General features: G+C 42.7%; 1 protein-coding gene across 3 annotated transcripts in view; it reads left to right on the top strand.

Annotated features, from left to right (window-relative positions):
- Positions 1-11,955, top strand: part of mxi1 (max interactor 1, dimerization protein) — a 28,507-nt gene extending 16,552 nt beyond the window's left edge. For 2 of the 3 annotated variants that reach the window (XM_075463834.1, XM_075463836.1), the window contains 3 exons: positions 6,199-6,313; positions 9,407-9,605; positions 9,829-11,955. In XM_075463834.1, the coding sequence (XP_075319949.1) occupies positions 6,199-6,313; positions 9,407-9,605; positions 9,829-9,992 (478 nt within the window). In that variant the 3' untranslated portion in view covers positions 9,993-11,955. The remainder of the gene's footprint in view (positions 1-6,198; positions 6,314-9,406; positions 9,606-9,828) is intronic. The other variant, XM_075463835.1, reaches the window with a different exon arrangement.
- Positions 11,956-22,491: the final 10,536 nt, after the last annotated feature.

Raw genomic sequence — 22,491 nt, forward strand, 5'->3', positions numbered from 1 at the left:
TTTGAGCAAATAACAGTTTGCATTTTCACCTTACAATCGATTGAAAAGAGTTCCCTTTGCGATATGAAAAAAAAATCTATGATCTGTGTTCTATAAATGAGGGGGGAAAGACTAACTATATATTAGAGTAGATGTTAGTGGTGTCAGATGTGGGCTGCACAATCATTTGCCTTTCTCCCATAAAAAACATGCATGTCTGGTTAATTGGTGATTGTAAATTAGCCGTAGGAGTGAGTGGTTGTTTTGTCTTGTGTTTATTCTGTGATGGACTGGCGACATGTTTAGGGTGTACCCTACATCCCACCCTTTGGCAGCCCCCCCTCCCTTCAGGATCCTGAATAGGATGGGGCGGATATAGTAAATAGAGGGATGGATTGTATAAGATAGCGTGTAGTTTAAAAGCAACTCGCTTAGGGACTGGACTGTTGGTAATGATGATGATGACTTAAATTATGTGAGATATTGTTTTTCGTCCTGAGATAGTATGACTTTTTACAAATTCTTTATTATTGAACACCGATTAGATAAGGACAACAAAACTTCTGTTCAGAAGTTGATTTACCAGAAAACACAAAAGCTGTTTTTGTTACTTTCCTGGTTCTTGTTGATGATATTCTCACATTTCTCATTGTTCTCCACGATCGCTCTGATATTTCCAAGAAACTACAGCCAATTCATTCTGATTTCTCTGGTCACCTTGTTAATGCAAAAGTAATAGTTTTAACACTTGTTTCACTTCACATCGACTCACATTCAAAGAGGTTTTTGTCTCTGTGTCACCGTGTTATCATTTTGTATCATACATTATTCAGACTGAATTCTCCAGAGTGTGTGTGCCTTTCAGTTCCATTTTAAAGCTGTGTGCATGGATGATGCAAGAACAATGGGAGGTGTGCGCTGAGCTGTTGTGCATAGGATGTGCGTAGGTTCTGTAAGAGTTATGGTGGGCAGCTCTTCCATACCAACATGGAGAGCTTCAAAGTGCATCTCTAAAAAGACTCAAGCTTCGATGACATTGGAGGCAGTCTGATGCATTTCAACAGCAGCAATGGCACCCGAGTTTGTTTCAGTACAAATACTCATCTATCAGTTATCATAATTTTGATTGGTCAACTGCTTTTCTTTCTGCAAAATGTGGTCACGTACATGTTCTGTATTCATATCGGAAGTCAAATGGGGCCCCACGAATGAGGCAGAAATTGCATTTGATTTAAATTGGACTGAAACAGGCTAAGAGCACCTAAAGTTGTGGGAATTGAAAGAAAGGGGATGCGGTGTGCATGGGTGGATGCGGAGGGAAGGTGCGGTGCGGTGCGGTGAGCCAGGGCTGGCTGGCTGCTTGTTCACATGTCAAAGCCAAAAGGCAGAGCTGCCTGCCTGCCTGCGTGCCCATCTGGGGCCCATCAGGAACACAGGTCGTCACGGGAGCACACACACAGACACACAATTCCGAACAAGACGAAGACACACGTGTTTCATGGAGTGAGTAGAGTGGAAGTGCCCCATTGTCTCAGGAGGAAAGGGAAGGCTGGCTGCTTGCCATCCTCTCTTTAAAGACAGAGCAGAGGAGTGCATTTCACAGGAGCTGCCAATTTTATGTCAATTGAGTATTAACAAATCAACTGATTTGCCTCTGCTTCACTTGTACAAACTGTTGGGTATTTTAATCCATAGCAAAACATCAGATTGCATCATTTCTTCCTGTTTTTTGTGCTGAAATTCTGAATTTGTAAAGCCGATAACATTGATATTTACCTCTAAAGATAAGGCAGTAAAGAGTAGCTTGAAAAGAAAGAAACAGCTAATAAATCCTTTTTTTTTTTCACTGAAGTACAGCATACAAAAAAAGACCTTTCACCACTGCTGACCATTTTGATGGTTTAGCAAGAGCTAAGAGCTCCTGTAAAGCTCTTTTTATGAATGCTATGAATATTTTTCTCTGAGCCGCAGGTAACCCATGAACTTGTGAGAGATCAGCAGCAAGAGCAGCAGCTTTAGATGTGGATTTCTTTGAAATGTATTGGTCGCTCTGTGTATAAGTGCTCACTCTCAAAGAAAGCCTAGAATCTCTACGGCGGCTGTTTGCCTTGATATACCCACAGGGCACCACACAAAAGAGAAACAATCGTGCTGTTATATTTGCTTAGATTCCCGGGGATCTCCTTCTGCTGAATCCAAGGACAAACAAGGCTATTTTTTTCCTATGCTGTCCTACTGACAGTGAGGGATTTGATATCCCCGCTGTGCGTGACAGTTAGGAGCAAAGGTCCTGGTAGCAAGTGGCCACGTGTTATGTAATCCGCCACAGATGGAGAGTTCTTCATTCAGGCAACCTGCAGCTTACTGCGCCATTCATTAGACGCTGGACACTACAGGTTTAAAGTGTGAAACTATTATCAGCCACTTATCTGGCATCTTTTATTTTTGCATTTGTAGAATTATTTGAGATGATTTTGGTCTTTCAGTCTTCTCAGCATCTGCCCGAGTACACAAGGGCTGAAAGAGTTTGGATGAGAGGAAGAGCTCGTGTTGAGAGAGCACTCTCCCATCGTATTGCCTTTTGAGTTTTAAAACAGGAAGTGTGACCTAACATTACCACATATGTGTATCTTTTTTCTGAATCAAAAAACAAATCTCTCAGTCAGCCACACTGACAGCCATCCACTGAAACTGCGTGTGATCCATTGACGTCACATCCTTTAACCAGGTATACTTAACCGTCCTTTAGCTTCAGTAGCTGAGGACACAAAGTTATGAGCCTGCACAGTAAATCCATAGCTGTTTATGTAACAGGCATCGGTCTTTTCTAAGAACCAGAACTGGAAACAGAAGGCTGTTGCTGGTAATGTGGCTGCAGAGGGCGGAGGCAAATGGAGATTTTTGCCCGTAGCATGCAGGTATTTATGGTCACAAGCTGCCACTCATATTTTAAGCTGTGCATGGCTTAAGCTTTTTTGGCTGTGGGTCTACACGATAAACGAGGCTTTCCAGGGATTAAACCCTCTTGTTTGGGGCATCACCAGGACCCAGGAGCTAATGACCTTTAGCCCCTTAGAGAAGCAGCTATGCTTGATTCAGCCTGACACTTTGATGCAGGGGTCTGTCTGTGTCGGTCGGACTGCATCAGCTGACATGGCCTCACAGCCAGAGAAACTTTAGATACTTGCATTGCTTTCAGGAATACAGAATGAATAGACATAAACATTTAAAGATCATTTAACTTTGAAATACTCTTTAAGTGTCAAATGTCCATCATCTGGTATCCTGGTATTTGAGATAGTGCTGGTGGTTTTGACTGGCATTATAAACTACTGAAACTTACACCGTTTTTAAAGGAACCAAAGCCCACAGGACAGGCTAGATAACATGAAGAGATGGTATCATTACTCTGTATTCTATATAGTCTGTGTTGGATCACATTTTCTGATAATCACAACTCTGACATAATAAGAGCAGTTTACTTTTTTTTGATTGGAATTGATTAATCTCATCTCTATTTGTCCACTGTTTGGGTTTTTACCTCCATGTGAGATGTTACAGTCAGCAGACGTGTGTGTGAAGACAAAGTGAGCTATGCCCATCTTGCCCTGACCGCAGCATCCTCATTGAACATTAGCATGCACACTTGTGTTCCTATTCATGCTTACCAATAAAAACCCATGTCTACTGTATGGTCATTTGATGGGGGACTGAAGGCTGATTCATCACCTGCTTATTGCACTGAAGCGGCAGATGTTAGCGGGTTTTTAAAAAGGGCTTTACAGTTTGACGTCCAATTCAATGAGTTGCAACAATCTCCTTTTTTTTGCTTTCACAACCACACACTGCTCATTCGACACTCCCTCTTATGCTGTCTGGAGCTTCTTTGCCGTCTGTAATTATCAGAATGCTACACAGAGGAGTGTGTCATACTTGGAGAGATTAGATAAAATGCCAGCACACATCTCTCACACCCATCCATCAATAAGAGGTACAGTGGGGGTGTCTGAATGCTGTCAGGAAGTTTTTTTTTTTTTTTGCCACGAGAGGATATTAAACTGTAGTTAAAGTTGCTGTGAAAAAGGGCAGAAAGGTGTTTGTGGTTTCACACTGGTTCAGGAAAAAGTGGGGATGAGCAGCCCAGCAAGTGACGCTTCATACCACACCCACTACTTGTGGTCTAAGTACTAAGAGCCGTAATGAGATGCTTCAATAATTGCCAAGAGTGAAATATGGTGACTCTCTGCGGTGCCTGTGTGGTCGGTGTACCTCGGCTCCGTCTGAACATTTATCATGTCAGTGGGTCTGGGTGAAGGGAGGATGAAGAACAGGAGTGCTTGTAAATGGGGTTATCTGGGGTTGTCTGCCAAGATGGTGGTTTTAATCTCAACTAAGACCCTTCAGTGTCTGGAGTTGGTGCATTTTCTCCCTGGTAGACTAGACACCCAAACTGACAGGCCCATGCATGACCACTGTGTGTCCAGCTCCTCCCTCGTAGCTCTCTTTTTCAGGCAGTCCATGGCTCTGTAGAGCCTGTGTTTGCATTTGTGACTCAGGCATAAGTAGTTTCAAGGTCCATATGTGCGAGGTTAGGTTTTAAAATGTAAAATATGAGGTTTGTGTAGCTTAACAGTTGCTTTTGTGTGTAATGTAAAATTCTAATTGTGTCAGGTCGTCAGCTACAGCCTTACAGTGAATAATTTATTGGAACATATGCAGTGCTTAAACACGCCTCCTGCATGGCCCACTCTGTTTGGTCTGATAACAGACGTGGCATGTCATAGTAAAATACACTTGTTTCCCCCGGACTAATTTTCCTGATTACAGTGCCGAACACAATGGACAGAGATGGAATCACTGAGAAATGTTCTGCCGTGTTGTGTCTGTGATATCGTCCAGGTGGAGCTGTGTGCATCCCCTCAGGCTGCTGTGAGAGTAGGATGTGAATAGGTGGTGATTGATATCTGTGTATGTGCAGATGAAAGGTACAGGTAGACATTTCCCTGATGACATGAAAAGGTGGGTTGAATAGAACTGATTAAACCCACAGAATACGCGAGCCAGACTGATAGGCATCATACGAGCCTTCAGTATTAACGGCTGCGCACGTGTGTGTCTTGTGACTTCCAAACTCATAGCAGTGCAGACTGCATCAGGGCATTTTCTTGTTTTGTAGACGTGAAGCACTTATGCACATACAATAACCCATACAGTACTGATGGAATGGCTTGCTGTTATGTTCTTATCAGCACCATCCATGCATACCTTAACCCCTGCGCACACACACATGCACACAGACGGATATGCTCTAGTTAGCACTCACACGTATCCACCAGTCTTAAAGCAGCAGAGCATGGCAGAGAGCTGTGTAGCCCAGCATGTCCAGCGAATTCCTGCTCTGGACCTCTGGGCTTGTCTCCTTCTAGCTCCCCAGAGATCATTCCTAAGTCTGGGGTCACTCCACTTACTATACTGACTCTTAATGTCTCTCCACCCCTCCCTACAGGCTGGCTGAAAGGGCAGCCCCTACTAATGGAGCGCTGATTGTGTTAAAGCAACAATTATCTCTCTTTACCTCTCAACTCGGGTCCATTAGCTGGATAGATAGTACCTGGTGCCTGTCTCCAGTGACAGAATAAGGTACTATCAGGATGATGGAGCGTATGAGCCGAGCAGGGTCCAGGAAATGCCATTACACCACTGCAACCACCATCACCCTTCCTACACCCACCAGGTGAAACTTGTTTGTAATGTAGACAAGGAGAGTAGCTAAAACTGGGCGCAAGACACAGGATAATGTATCGCCTCGGGGCTCACGTTCGACATGAATCATATGTGACCTGCTGTCTTGCTGACCTGAAAACTGGAGATCGACTATACGTGAGCCACGTGCGTAGCTGCAGGATTCCTACAAAGTGAGAATCACGGTGTGATGACAGCTCTCTGCCTTCAGCTGGGTTTTTAGGGTGCTTTTAAGAGCCTTCAGACCTTTTGATGTGTGTTTGTGATGGATTGCATCATGTTTTTGACATGATTTTTGGAATTCAAAGGGATCTCATATTCTGAATAACCTGAACAACGTCACAAATGCTTTTGAACAAGCCACTAAACTACCAGCTTGTTGTCACATTATGCTGCCCATGCCATCGCCCTGGCCCACTGTGCATTCTTACTCATTCAACTGTTTTTGTTTCTCTCTGTTTGTCTCTCCTTTTTCAGAAGAGCTCATCTACGGCTGTGTCTGGAGCGCTTGAAGGCCCTCATACCTCTGGGACCTGACTGCAATCGCCACACCACCCTGGGCCTACTCACCAAAGCCAAAGCACATATAAAAGTACGTATGTTAAAGCTGATCCTGGTTACATGTTTTGGCGCACAAAAAACCCACCAATGGTGGAATGATTTACATTACAGGGACCCAAAGAATGTTAGAATGAGGCACAGCTAACCCCTGTGTAATTTTACCTTTTCTAGCCTGAAGCGATACACTCCTCACATCCACACTTTCAAGACACAGTAACTTAGCATTTTAGGAAGTATTTCTGAACATGAGGGCAAAGTCAATCATTAACAATAAAAGCTGAAGGTTTAACACATCAGATGGCCTCTGATCCGTGTCTTTCGATTCTTCTGAGAGAGAAGACGTTTCAGTGGACATTTTCAAGTTTTCCCAAAAGCCCAAAAGGTGTTTGAAGTCTGTTTTAAATGAAGCTTTAAGTCGAAATGGATTAAGATGAAAATCAGACCACGCACTACTTAAATGCCGGGTGTAAATATTACAGTGACAGTTGAGGGGGGGGGGCTTTTTCTTCAGGGCACAAAGGGAATCAGTACAGCACACGCCGCGCTGATAAGATATTTATGTGTTTATTTAATATGTATTGGGACTTAATCTGTTATCTGATCACACCGACTGGTGTGCCTTGGATTTAGTCTCATTTATGATGACGTGAGCTTAGCTTCCTGTCTGCTTCTACACTTAGTATGTTGAGCTTTTCTCTCACTCGGGTAAATATATTTTGTAAGCTAGTCTATGACGCCGTTTGTAAGGTCAGTTTTTTGTTTTGGAATATCCTGATTCTGAGATAGTTGTTTTATCTCGCTATCATTTATTTTTTGCAAAGAAAAAAAACAAAAACAACGAAGAACCGCTGAGCTAGTGTTTTGTAGCTGGGCCATGAAAGCCTCAGTTCTTCACCAACCCGAGTTTGTGGTTGAAGCAGCAGCACCCTCATGTCCTGACTCAATCTACTGTCATAGCAACAGTTGAGAACTCTTCATCTACCTCCTGTAGTCGGGGGCTTTATGGACTGGCCTGAATGACACAGACTAATTTAGGAGCTCTGAAAACAAGTAAAGTGTATTAAACTGACTAGATAGCAACTTACATAAACACATACATTTTCGCTTTTACGCTTACAAGTAAGATAGAAGATTGAGTGTATAGATTATTCACATAATTACATAAATCATTCAACAACCCACCAACCTGTTGTTTTTTTTTCCTTTTTAAGTGGGGAATCCAAGTCTTATTTCGAGGGGTCAAACTCTTCTTTACCCCTGTAATTTGAACCCTGCCTAAATGGCATCTAATAACGTACTGTTCAATTTTTAAATATATGTACCATAAAGAAAAATAAGTCTTTGTTTGGATTTAGTTTGATTTGACCTTTGCTGCCAGAGACCCACTGCTTGGATCATTCATAAGACCTAATGATGCACATAGTTTCTGATCAAAACTGTGATTTAAAAAAAGAAAGAAACTAGAGTACCAATGAAAAATCATTGAGTTTATGAACAAATTCATCGCGAAAGCTGGAAGATGAGGAGAATGGAGCACTTGCTTTGTAATAAATCTGAATTGGAAGTATTTGGAAGTAAATCTTTCTTTACTAATTGAAGGCGAGAAATTCAGCCGGTCCTGTTAGGGAGCCTTTCATCAGTGGTCAGTGGTGAATTGACATTGTACCTACAGTAATTAGTTAGACATGCACAGACACCACAGGCAGCTTAAGATTGGCTCGTGTAAAATAGAACTCAGCTGGTCACTGGTGATATTTTCCCTGCCTCATAATTGGGCTTTAAAGCACCAAGACGTTCTGCATCGCACATTCCCATCCACAGTGAAAACAGGCATGTGACTGCCTCAGATTGAGCAGCCCGCATGTGAAAAGCTTGGCTTAGCTGCATTCACGTGACAGAGGTGGAGGGGAGTATAAAGCCGATATTGTTGTCCCTCACTACCAACACTCTGCACTTCTGCTGCTGTCAACTGGAGTCTCTCCAATGCTCATTGATGGCCTATTGTTTTGGTGTGTCGCTGGGAGTCACGCTCGTTAGTGTTAGCGACTGTGACATAAGACTACAAGGTTAGAGCACAGCACTGCTGTATCAGGCGCTGCCACGGCCCCTGCTTGTATCGTCATGACATAAACAAAGGCAGCGAGGAGCCAGCGCAGTGTAAACACCACGAGAGAGGAAAATCATTCAGGTTTGTTTTGTGCTGCTGTGGTTTAGTTTCCTTATGAAATCGTTGTCCTTACATTATGATTTACACCTAATTTAGCACTGATGTTTAGGTTGCTCCTCTAGTTATATTACTTCCCTTCCTCTGTTCACGTTGAGGTTTGACTTTTGGCCCTTTTCTGCATGTCATTCCCCTCCCTCTAATCACGTTCTTATCTCTCAGCTCTCAAATAAGAATGGTCGGTAACACTCTAAATATAGATATTATATTGAATCTCGACTGGGGCTGTTCTGTGTTGAGTTGCGCAGGGCCCGAGTCTGAGCTGGAGCGGAAGAGGGCAGCTGTAACCGACAGAGCTTTGCCACAGTTCCACGTGCAATCGGCCTATACCGAGGTTCCCCACGACTGTTTTTGATTTGCATTTAGAAGATGTGAAAAAGAAAAGGTAGACAGAAATGGTAAAAACAAAGTTCTCTTGAGTTACACAAAAGCTATACCACCACCCTCTGGAGACCATATGTAGTCCAAGTTTACTCACTTTCATTTTTTGTGACTTTTCCAAAGATCACTTCACATTTTCTTTGCCAGTGAATAGATATCCTGCTGGTGAACATTTTTAAACTCAGAGGTTTATTATTGTGAGGGTGGGTTGCTTTTCAGGATACTGTCTCAATCAAACAGTTACACTTCTTCTGCAGAAGCTTATGAGAAAGAAACATTCACTGATAGCATATGATCACGTTCAGGTCGGATAACCATTTTTTGCCTGTGCTCCTATTTTCTCTCCGCACAACCTGAGAGGTTCTGAAACAAAGGCTACATGATGCTGTCTGTAAAATCATGTCCTGATAGCTTTCAATAGCCATCATTTCAAATGAAATTGAAATAAAAGTCTTAATAACTCTTGGTGACCACAGCTGACCTTTCCTCTGTCTTCTCTTCTCTCTTTTTCTGGAGCAGAAACTTGAAGAGGCGGACAGGAAGAGCCAGTACCAACTGGAGTCTCTGGAGCGGGAGCAGAGACACCTCCAACGTCAGCTGGAGCTGCTGAGGGGAGGCAATGTTGATGCAGTCCAGAACAGCCCAGGGGAGGGGGAGAGGATACGCATGGACAGCGTTGGCTCCACCCTCTGCTCCGACCGCTCCGACTCCGACCAAGGTGAGTAAGCCTCCAGCCTCAGCTGCTCTCGGGCTAATTTTACAGCCGTCAGTGGGAGGAGATTTACAGGCTAAAGGTTTAGAATGCGAACGTTTCTCTGTCAGGAAACCGATATTGTTTGTTGTCTTTGTAGTCGTAGAAGAGATTTTTTTTCAACAAAATGCTTCATTTCTCTTTTTTCTCCCCCTTTGTCGTCTGTTTTTCTCTCCATCCTCGGTTGCAGAGGAGATCGAGGTTGACGTGGAAAGCACGGAGTTCTCCCATGGAGAGCTGGACAGTGTGAGCATGGCCAGCACCAGCGACCTGGACGACCACAGCAGCCTGCAGAGCATGGCCAGTGACGAGGGCTACTCCTCCTGCAGTGTCAAACTTGCCTTCTCCTCCTAGAGCCCCACACCGCCACCACCACCCCTGCCAAACCCCGCCTGCCCTCCCATCTGTTTGTCCATCCAGCCATGCCATCACCTACGACGACGGGCAGGCCCACAGCTAATGGCGTTCCAACTGCATCCCCCAACGCCGGCCCCCGCTCGCACTGAGCCTTTTAGTTTCTGCCCATCCTTTCAGTCCACGCTGCTGAACCCACTGCAGGAGCCTTGCCTCTGAACTTTGAGCCCCTACGCCCCCGACCAACACTGGTACCAGGGACTCAGACGCAGTGATGCGAGGCTGCCAATTGGTTTGAAGCTTATTTTAAAGGGAGATTAGACACTTAATGTATACACATCATCTTGATTCTTAAACCCACAACAAAAATTAGCTGTTGATTTTGACTCCTGTTGTTTCTTTAGACCACCAAATGTTTGAATTTTTAAGAGATTTACAACCCCTACTTTTACTCGAAATGCACTTAAATCCTTATAAAATTGAAGAAATGCAGAGTTTCTCTCCAGTGTGGGTGTGTGTTGAGCTGATCCAGTGTGCGTCACCTTACCCCTCCTGGTGCTGGGCCTGGATACAGCAGAGCACGTCTTATGCACACTGTGGCTGAACTTTGCCATATCAACGCAGCTAGCTTGGCCCTGGAAAAATAAATAAATAAATAAATCCCTCCAGCCCCGAATTTAATCCCCATCTTATTCTTTCATTACCTCTGCTTGACACCGCAGAAGCTCGGACTCTTGAATTGGTGCTATTGTGAAACAAACCAACCGATGTGGAAGCCGATCAAATCCACCACCGCTGAGCTCGTCTGCCGTGATTGTTTTTTTTTTTTTTAACCAGACGTGGAGGAAAACGGCTCCAAAGGTGGAGGAAAGGAAAAAGAAAACAAACATTCCTGTCGAATGTGGGTTCTCGGTGCATTTTCAGAGTGGAAATTGTAACTTTGTGTGTATGTGCGTGTTCTGTTTTGGTTTCTTTGCCCTCCACAAGCAGCTACAACGAGAAGGCGCAAACCAAGAAATGAAAAACACACAGAAAACAACAGCAACAAGGAAAACAGTCCAAACAAACTACAAACTTTGGAATAAAAACCCATCCTTTATCCAGCAGTAACAAGCAATAACTCTTGTAGTTTTCATTTCGTCAGTTTGAGGTCCTTCCTGTTGTTTTTCCCCCTCATTTAAGAGTCGTGTGTGTGACCGTCCCCCCCCCCCCAAAAAAAAGTAAATATTCTTATTTTTTGTACATACAAATAGTTTAACAAATGAAACTTTAAAGATGAGTTTTAAAAACGGTAGAGCTCATGGAACATAGAAGTATTGCCTCTGTTGCTGTTTGACCTGTGTTTATTGTGCTTTTTTAATTCCATTTTTTGGGGGAAAAACACATTTTTCTCGTCCTTTTCAGAGTGAATTTCTTTGCTGGTTGAAACAAACCCATGTGATTAAAACAACAGAGCAGCTCCCCCATCCAGCAGGACTTATTGGAGGACGCAGATTTAATTTTATTTAATTTTATTTTTTTTGGCACAATTTTTATTTATTAGACTCTTTTTTTTTTTTTTTTTTTTTTTTTTTTTCGTTTGGTCTCCTCCTGTTTATATTACTTGTGAACGGGGGGGTAAAAAAAAAGCTGCATGTGGCATTCCACTGGTGGGCGGGTGTTTGAAGTGTGGCAAGAAGAAAACGGGTTGTAATGATGTCAATTATCGCCATCTCCACTGGCATTAAGAACTGCACTTCGGCCGTAGTTTTCTTTACTTTCTGTCATCCATCCGTTTGTGTGTGAAAGGAAAAAAAAAAGAACTCCACCATTTTAAATATTTATTTCTCCATCCCTAAAAGAGCACAAGAAATGGGAAAAAGCTAACTTATTTTGGTTCTGTCTTATTTTACTCCTATTTTTGATGCATATTCCTCATTCCTTATATTAAGAATTATATATTTTATGGGTTATTGTGTTTTATCTTTTTGGTGGGGAGGGTGGGAGGGTTATTAAAAAAAATGTAGCCATTTTTTTTTTTCTAATGTTTTATTCAGTGGACACTTGAAATGTAATTGGCCCCTAAGCTGCTCCTAGTGCTGAGCCTCGCCTGTTTAGAGTCACTTGTTCAGAGCCGACTCCCCAACAGCACGCCATTCCTGTGACGATTAACACGGACCCAAACCGACCGCTGCCCGCCGTCACGAGGTTCTCCATCTTGTTTGGGACCTGCGCTGAGGGGAGTTTCCTCTGCTCAAGACTCACTGATAGCCAAGACTTTACTGGCAAATACTGAGCCGGCTACTACACAATTAAAGGGGTCTAAAACTCCACTTTCCTCTATTAGGAGGATCGTAGTCTCTATTAGACTCGTGTTTTAGTTGACAAAATGTGTCTTACATTTACAAGGCCTCCGACTGAGGATTTAAAGCAAAATTCAACTCAAAAGAACAAACCTTTGGTTTCTCTGAAGGACGTCGCTATGGTGTAGAGTTTGACTTGTAAGCTCTGTGCAGAGATCTTTTGAGGTTGTTGGGCTTGGCACGGAATCAGAAAGTCACCACTTTTGGTGCTTGAATATTTTTCAAAAATGCCAAAAACACCTCCGAACACCTCAGTGTCCTCTCTCTTTATCTCTCTCTGAGGGACAGTTTACATGTATTCTGCCCCATTTAAGTTATTAACCTTCATCTTATCGTTGCTCTGATTTCTTCCTCATTTATTGGTTTTTATGAACCTGACTGCTGACGGGAGACGGGTCCCTAGTTTGACAACGGATGTATTCCGCTCGCTGGTCGGACCTGAATCGGATGCTTGACTTTTTAACCTGTAAAACGTGTTGTTTTACTGCACTGGGACAAATCGGAGTGTTTGTAAGCTCTGTACTCTGTGTATCCATGATGGGTTAAAACAAAGTTTAAGAATTGCTTTGACTGAAGCCAGGTCCGTCCTTTCTCGTGTGAGTGTGTACAGCGTCTGTTTGTCTTCATGTTCTTCCTGAGGCTGAGCTTTAGAAGGGCCCCTGATCCGGGACTAAAGATCTGGACAGATCTTTTCAGGCTGCTGTTCGGTGAATATCAGGCTTTTGAAGAATTTTTATCTTAAAATGACAAATCTGTCTAGTGCAGCTAGTGCAGCTTTAATGTTGCACTGAGAATTTAGTTCGGACAGGTCCTGGATCAGTTAACTGGGAGGTCTGAACAATATTTCTGGCTACGCTGCAGATTTATAAGCTATATTATCCACCTCTCTGTTTAAGGTTTAGACTTTGATAAAGGTTGAGTTCTAGTTTATCCCCTTGGCCTGAAGCGGACCGGCCTGCCGAGGTGAAAGTTGCAGTGTTGCCTGTAAACCACGCCCCACTCTGGGGTTGGTCTCTCAGGAGGCTGATTTGAGCGAATGGGTCCCAGGTCAGCCCAGTTCAGCAAGCAGTCCTGTGTGCAGTCGGGAGCCCTCCTGTTGTTCTGAACCTGTGGCCATCCTTTGTAAAACTTGCACTTCGATGGTTTTGATTCTAGCCGTGTAAGTTGAAGATGCAATACTTACAATAAAAACACCAAGATTTTCAAACCTGAAGGACTGAAGCTCTTAATACAATGAAATGTCTCTATCCTGAATGTACTGTAAAGCAATGGCTCACACTGACTGAGATGAATAAAGGTTGTGACTTTAAAACACCCTGTATCAAAAACCTTTTAAAGGCTTTTGTCCTAGTCACTTGCTCACATTATTTCCACAAGAAAAAACATAAGCAGTTTGTTCACATTATTCTCGCTTTACTCCTGAAAAGACACATCATGCCACAGTTGTTGCCTGCAGGCAGTCTGCACCCTTTCTGTGGGTCTCAAGATAAATCAGACCATATAATAATAAACTTAAGTCACATGAGAAGCCAGAATTTTTAGAGATTAGCTGTAACATGCTTGTGTCTCATAACTGTTAGGTGAGAATGAGGTTTTACACACAGAAATAGTTTCTGTGTGGACCCGTTTTCTCCTGAGATGCAGTCTGGGGGTGGTGGGGTGGGGGGGTTTGATGGTTTTTGGTAACTGAGCACAGCAAGATTCACAGATGAAAGTGTTGGGATGTGGTTGAACATTCTGTGTCTCTCCCACCTTGAGATGCATGCCGTTATCAACTAAATATAGATTTTTACTGACTTTCATCTTCATAATTAAATCAAAACTGCTTTTATTCATGTGAAATGACAATATATCTCCTTCCCTAAGGGTTGGGAACCCCCAGATGGTCGAGAGAACCTGACCAGTCGGGGTTGTTTGAAGCACTTAAGAGTAGCCGGTGTCGACCTGCTGTTGACAGCGGTCGAAGCACTCTCAATTTGGAGAATCGGAAACAAAATCCTACCAGGAGAGCTAAGCTTGAAGCTACTCAGAGCGGGGCTATCAGAGGAGTGATTTCTTTTTCAGCTTCTAAAACAACCCATACCTCCTAAATTTCATAGCTAGACATTTCTTTACCGATGCAGAACCGAAGTGATGTGAAAATCCAAAATACTGCGTTAGCTTAAACTTCTTTGAAATCTTTTTGGTTCGAGTTGTTTTAAATGGAGAAATATTCCATCTTCTGGCACCCTTCTTCTGAGCAACTATTAGCTTAGCTCACGCATAAGGAAACGTTCTGATTCCTTAAACCGACTACTCATAAGTAGCCTACTTCTCTCAAACCCATTTTAGATTTATATATATATATATATATATTTATATATGTATTTATATACCGCATATAGACCTCTCACCACCAAGGCCTGTGTCCTGTAACAAAACTTTCACAATCCATTTAAGGCACAATTTTCTTTTAAAAAATCTAAAAAAAAAAAAAAAAGAACAGAAAAAGAAAAAGAAAAATGTACAGTATTGAAATGATTAACACTTATTCATGATAGTAACAGTCATTTATGGTCAGAAGTTTCTGAATTGTCATGTAAAACAGGAAGTTAAGTTAAAAGAGAGACAGATTTTATGAGTTGCAGAAAGCAGCTTCTCTTTACTGTCAGGTGTCATATTTTTCAGAACTGTGCACACTGCTTTTAGGACTACGTCCAGCAGTCTGCACGAGCTGTAAATCTGTCTCAGAACACATGAAGTGCGTGTGATCGAGGGTTGCATGTACTTAATGTTTTATCATTCGTAAAAGCTCAGTTTGAGGAAAGAAGATTTAGAAGCTGAACTCTTCCCAGATGCACAAAATCACCATGTTGCACCGGAGTGGACATGTGGTAATGAAGACGTTGCACTTTCCACGTCAGGAAGAGCTCACGGTGGCTCCAGACAATCTGGGGTTGATTACAACTCCTCGTCAGCTGTTACCGATATGTTGAAGCATGCAAACAGAAACTGTGATCAAAAGTTAAAAAGCAAATTGGAAACAAGGAGGCTTATAAATGAACCTATAATTCAGTGAGTATAAAACTAGAGTCTATGACCAGCATCAGCTCCATAAAAGGATTCAGTTTCACAGTAAATGGCAGTATGACAAGAGCAATTATTTGCAGTAATCACTACTTATATTTATCTGGTTATCTCAGGGTGTATCATCTGGAAGGAAAGATGAGTGTAGACTCATGTCCTGTTATTAAAGACAGAGTGTCCTGTCTTTCTGCTGCTGAGATAACCTAGAACATTGTGTAGTAACTGTGGGAGTCTCCCTTTATCAGGGAAATGCTTCCACCCAGTGGATAAAAAGCTGTCAGTAGTTTCTGATGATGACAGCGCAGTTCAACTGTCTGATCTCTTACTTTCATCTCTAAAAAGAAAGAAAAAAAATCTCTTTTCTTCATAATGTCTTCTTATTTTACCATTAAGTGTCGTCTGGCTGGAAATGACACCAGTGGCAGTGATCGTGGAACGTTGTGTGACAGGACCAATCAAAAACTTTGAACAATTTCCATGTTTAGTAAGCATTCATCATGCTTTCTTTTGTCACTTTGTGATGTCATTTCCAGCCAGAAGAAAACGCTTAGTCAAATAAAAATGCCTTATTAATCAGAGTGTGGCTCATATTGGCACAAACATATAAGGTTTGTGTGTGTGACTGTTATCATTGGCATGATATATCAGCATGTTGTGCAAAGGAATGAATAAAACCCCAAAGAAAAGTGATGTCTAATCAGATTATTATCATTTATTATTATCAGAACAACCCTTTATCTTCCTATGAAAGACAAACTGTGTGTGATAAGATGGCTTCTCATTCAGTTATAATCTCAGAATATCAACGTAGAACATGTGGTTATCATGAACAATGTGAAAAAAAACATTTGATGCATTTTTTCTGCACCAAGCCACTGTAATGCAGCACAGTTTAAACCACTAGGTGACACTAGACACTTTCAAGTGTGTCTGTGTCCACTGACAGCAGCAAATCATGTGGAGACAGGGACGGAACGGCTAAACCTAAGATGATTCATCCAGATTGGAGTCAGTTTTCATATCTAAATGGATCCAATAATATTTTTTTTTTTTGGAAAACTTTGTCCTTGGTACAAAAAGGTGTGATTAAAAAAATATACTGCTGCCTCAGAGAAAAATGCTATTTTTTATGGGAGCATGAATACTGAAATGCTGAATTTAGCATCGGGTGATCAGCCTGTGAGGTGAAGCTCAAAAACAGCTGTCTTAATCTGCATAGCAAAAATCCCAAGCAAAAGAGAAAGAGCACATCTGGGTGGCTCAGAAGACACACAGTAAACGTTTTGAGTCCCCGTCAAAGTCTGGAGTTGAATGAGTTGCTTTTGTGGCCGGTTAGAGATCGCACACGAAGAGTGATGTCATAAAAAACAGTTTTCATGTGGGCCCAGCAAATGTACAGCCACACACTTTGATGTCATGTTTAAGAGGCCACAAGAACACCATCAAAAGCCCATAAAAAAAAAGTCAAGTGACCGTAAAGCAACACTTCTTCGTATGGGGCTGCAAACCAAAGTCATGAACTGCTGTACCTCAGCCCAGAGATGCTCTGGGGCAGTTTTATAACAAAGGTCAATGTACTGCAAAACATGGGACTAAGGTGCCTGTAGGCACAATGAGAAGCCGCAATGTTTAATTACAACACAAGGCCGCACAAAAGCACCACAAAACATGACGAGGACTCAGAGAAAGCTGGCATCTACATCATCAGAGAGCTGCTTTGAATGAAACATTAGAAAACAGAGAGGCTGTGAAGAGTTGTTGCATGATAAGTGGGATAAGAGTGTGCTCTCCAGATATGCCACAAAAATCCGAGTTACTGAAGCCTTCTGCCACACAAAAGCATCAATCCGTGCTACTAAAAATGAGACATCCTCCCACCCGACCTGTCCATAGTTATACCTGGGAAGATGTGAATCTATTTGTTGGATTTGAATTAGTTTTACAAAACAACTTCTGAAAACGAGGTTCAGTGCTTCAGTTGTCCTACCGGTCAAAACATCAGAGATCTGTCATCCGAGGGAGACCAACACAACCTTTCTAGACGACGATCACTACTGACACACTGACTCTTGCTCCTGGGAAGCCCACTGCTCATCGTAAACATTCAAAAATGAACTGCAATGCCAACAATATGGCACAGTTAGCTCATGTTAAGAGGCTGCCAAGCTGTAAAAATGTCAAAGTGAAGAAACTCGGCTACAATTTACATACACGCTTCTGGGCAGGCGAAAAAAGAAGCTGCAGGCAACTCCAGATCATGAATTTTTAGTCGTGTTGGTGATCGCGCCGTCCTAGAAATGTCATCCACAAAAGCTGCTGGCTTTCCACTGAAGTGGCTGCTGCAGCACGTTAAACATGTTAATGCCTGGTTTTAGTGTAAGATATTTCTCATTTTCTTTTTACTTTTCACATGGAACTGCCATGATTCAGTCTGCGCAGCGCTTAGATTTAGACGGTACATGAGATGTGAGACTCCGTCATCGGTGTTATATAAGGAATTCTAGCTGCACTTTGTGGTGGGAAGCCACCCTCTGTCAGGGACTGAGTCGTCAGGTGAAATCAACGAGCCACTGCTGACAGTTTGATAAGAAAGAGGCACATGCCTGTGTTTATGTGGCTGGGACTGGGACTAAAGAGTCAAAGCGAGTAAACATGGAAGGGCGTTTTTTTTTTCATACGTGATTTCAACTCAGTGAGTTGCACTTTGGTCAAGGTCATGTCTCCTTTATCGCCAGAGGTGCTTCGGTCCTCTGAAAGGGCAAACACTGGAGTTTGGCTGTTTCAAGCAATATCTGCTCTGCTTTATGACTCATACTCCGGAACCTCATCGCCATATCGTAGTCCCTGTTCAACCCCCCTCCAGTTTGCTCGCGGGGGAGCAAACCCATGCAGCCAATTACTGCACAGGCTGAGGAGCTGCTGGAATCCGCAGGGGTTTAAGAGGAGGTAAAATTAAGCCGGGCACTGGGGCTCTGTGTGTGGGGATGAGGGTTGGGGGTTCCTCTGGTGATGTGCATGAGTCACCATCCCCACGGCAACTCGGCTTCTGACATCACAGCAGTCTTATCAGAGGAGGAAAGCAATTCGCTACAAATGTCCTTCAACGCCGAAGGATGAGGGCAAATTATTCATCAAGTCTCTGCGTAGACTGGCAGCGTGTAGAAGAACCTGAGGTGTGTTGTTATTCTGAAACAAAGAGACAGGTGTGTGTGCGTCTGTGATATCAGTGTGATAGACAGTGAGAGTAATTGCAGTTGCAGGGAGAAGGACAGGTTTGGAGGCTGGTCGACGTCACACCCAACAGACTCCAGGGCACCCAATCATAACAAGTCTTCTGTGTGTGTCTCTGCTGTGGGTTCAGTTCAGTCGTGCTGTCAGGGAGAGGAGACCCAGCAGGCACGTAGGTCTCTCCCTCAACTCACGTAGTCCAGCTTTTTCAGAGCCTGGCAAACACAAACGTGAAAAGCCTGGATGGAAAATTTGCAGGCCGTGACCCGTGAGTCAGCCAGACATTTTCTGATGAAGCCGTTGTTTACCGCTTTGTTTGCCAGCTGCATTCGAGCAACTAATTCTGCAAGATAAGAAAGAGCTTTTGACGCATAGTGATGGTGTTGGGTAGATTTCTGAATGGAGGCTTGGCCAGCAGCAGTCCGGATCGTTCATACGTCATACAGTGCATCCACTTTAACAAACTTTACGTCACTCTGACTGTGAGCACAGTATTAAACAGACTACATTTCTTGAGCAAATGTTATTTTTGTAATTGGAGCATCCGTTTGTGTTTGCGAATGTGAAGAGCAGCTTGGCAACAGAACAACTGGTCCTATAACCCATTTCCACTCCCATAAATACATTCCCTTTTGAGCAGGTGGAGAGCCTGAGCAAAACAGGTGGACTCTTTCACAGGCAAGCTGTTGTTACATTTTGGAGGAAGGCTGTTCTGGAGATTTTAAATCAAATATAAAATAAAAGATTTCGATTTTTCTTATGCCTTCCATACATCTGTAGGTGAACTCCATAAAGGAAGCTCTTTTTGTTTGATGGAAAAGGAGACAAATCTACTTTTTTTTTTCTTAAAAACATTAGGAAAAGTACACTGAAGTGACAGCAGCTTCCATGAAATAACCAGTTTATTCACAGAATTTATGTCTGCTACAATTAACACCAAGATATAGCTGTGAATTGTCGGCCGCCTGTTATACCTCTTTGGAAATTTATTTGAAAAGAGTTTTTCACTGAATTGACTGAAAGATTCACTGAATTTCAGCACTGATGGTTGAAAATGACCCTGCAACAGATGGGTGACCTCTTCACGATATACCCCGCCTCTTACCCGATGGCAGCTGGGATGGGCTCCAGCTCCCCTGCAACCCTGATCTCCACTTCAGAATTTTAACCGCTTTAAAGTGCATGTATTTCTTTAAGCTTTATGACTCTTATATGTTAACAATGAACCAGAAATGATTAAATGACCAAAATCATTGCAGTTTTCTGTTGAGAAATGCTAGTTTTAAGTTGGTAAAAAGACAGGGAGGCAGTTCATTTTTATTTTTTTTATATACTCAATCAAGTGACTGACCATTTGGCAATTAATGGTCACCTCCCGCCTGGACTATTGCAACTCTCTCCTCTTTAGCCTCCCTCAAAAATCACTCCACAAACTCCAACTGGTCCAGAATTCAGCTGCCCGCATTATGTAAAAAAAAAAAACTCTATCCACCACATCACCCGTATCCTTCAGCGGCTCCACTGGCTCCCGGTTCAGTTTCGCATTCAGTACAAAGGTACATGGTAACATTCAAGGCTCTTCACAATCTCGGCCCCTCATATCTGTCAGACCTCCTCCATGTTCCCACCCTCTCCCGCTCTCTCAGATCCTCCTCTGCCATACACCTGTCTGTCCCCTCCGCCCGTCTCACCACCATGGGGAGCAGAGCATTCAGCCGCTCTGCCCCTCGCCTCTGGAATTCTCTACCACCCACTTAGAAACACTGACTCACTCCCCCATTTCAAATCACAAAATTGCTTATTCTGTTTGATATCAACTTCCTTGTCCCAGCCTTTGTTTGTAACAATCCATATTCTGTCTATTTGTGATATTGTTATTTTTTTGGTTTTTTTTACTACTTGTGATATTGATGTGTTTTTATCTACTTTATGTAAGGTGACCTTGAGTGTCCAGAAAGGCGCCTTCTAAATTAAATTTATTATTATTATTATTATTAATTTGAAAATCCCTTAAATCCTAAATGAGCATATATTTTAAGGAATCAAATGGTGTGTGGAGAGTATGAATTAGTCATGTAGTTCTGTTTTTTATCTATATTCAACACGGCTTCAAAACCTTTTTTTGAAACGAGGTTTCAAAGCCTTCCTTAGGAGACAAGGTTCTGGCATCACAGTATTGTGATTGCTGCATTATGAAAAATAGAATACACACTTTGTCACGCTGCATCTAACCCTGAGTCGAAATACAATTGAAATCCGAGCCTGCAGGAGACACTTGTACTAATTTACAGCCTCATCATCAGACCCGGTCTTGCAGGAAGACCAACAGTTTCTATGTACCAAATTAAAGAGAAAAGCATGTGTTTTTTTATTACACACTATGTGGAGGAGGGAGGACATGAAGAAAAAGTTCCACACTGCAACCTCAAAGCATGCTGTTATGTACCATCTCTCATAAACTCTCCCAAAGCAAGTCTTTGCCAGCAGCTTCTTCTTGTGAGATTTACACGTGTGGCCATGAGACAAACTGTTTTCTATGACTAACAACCAGAGATGGATACCTGTCTTTCTGCCTCACGGCCTGACATGTGCAGCAGTGATGAATCTCAACCCTGCGTGGGTAAAGTTCCCTCCCTCCCGCTCTGAACTCCCCTCTGCCCTCTCTGTTTTGCTGAGCACCATCTCTTTAGTGATGAATATTGCAAAGTAGCACTTTGCTGATAGAGTGATGTGTCATTTCCACTGTCCTGCTTCACACACACACACACACATGCACTTCTACATAGACCAATGACACATTTTGGGTACAAACACACTTTTATTGCACTGACTTGGTCATGATGTCGCATAGACGCCGGGCTGCTCTTGCTAGACCCTCGAGGTTTGGTAGGAGTATTTATGTAAGGGCTTACTGTAAACCTCTTTTTGCTTTCTAGTTTCTATTTTCCAATCTCCCCTTCTCTTCATCCAACCTGCCCTGATTTCCTACTCTTGCTGTTTCTCTTCTCAGCTCTGCAGTGTTGTTTGCCAGCGTTTGTAGCCTCTGGAGAGGTGACAGCTTTTGGAGGACAGCAGCACAGATCCATCAACCTTGTCTTTCTTATCCTTTGACGCTGGCCCCCCCTTCGTCTCATTGCTACATTACTCTTCTTCCTTTCTAAATGAACTGGTGACAGTGAAGCAGTGATGGCAGTGAGCGAGGGCAGAGAATATTTCAAATGGGACGCTGTGTAAAATTATTTGTAAAAATACTCTGTTTCTGGCTATCTGAATACAGTATGTAGGTTCAGCCTCTGTTAATTGGCAACAGATTAGTAACATGCCCCTGAGACAGGCAGAGTCTCTGAGAGATAAAAATGGGCAGAGGTTCAGCAATCTGCATAAAAAGTGCATCTCAAATTGTGAAGCAATCTAAGCATACTCTTCCTCAATGTAAAATTGAGAAGACTTTGGACATTAGATGTATCACAGTAGATAATATCATCAAAAGATTCAGAGAATCTGGGGACATCTCTGTGACAAAGGGAGATGGCCTAATATATACAATGGATGGCATTGATCTTTGGAACCTCGGGCAGCACTGCACTAAAAACAGATATGATTCTGTCATGGAAATTACTCATGACAGAATGCTCAGAAACACTTCCAGAAATCATTGTTAACACAGTTCTCTGTGCCATTCGCAAATGCATGTTAAAGGTCTATCATGCAAAGAAGAAGCCATATGTGAACATGATCCAGAAACGCTGCCATCCTTCTCGGAGCCAAAGTTTATTTGAGATTGACTGAGGCAATGTGGAAAACTGCTCTGTGGTCAAACAAAACAAACTTTAAGAGGAGTGGGACCATCTGGCTTGTTATCA

Source organism: Odontesthes bonariensis, chromosome 4 (assembly GCF_027942865.1).
Source record: "Odontesthes bonariensis isolate fOdoBon6 chromosome 4, fOdoBon6.hap1, whole genome shotgun sequence".
Classification (NCBI taxonomy): domain Eukaryota; kingdom Metazoa; phylum Chordata; class Actinopteri; order Atheriniformes; family Atherinopsidae; genus Odontesthes; species Odontesthes bonariensis.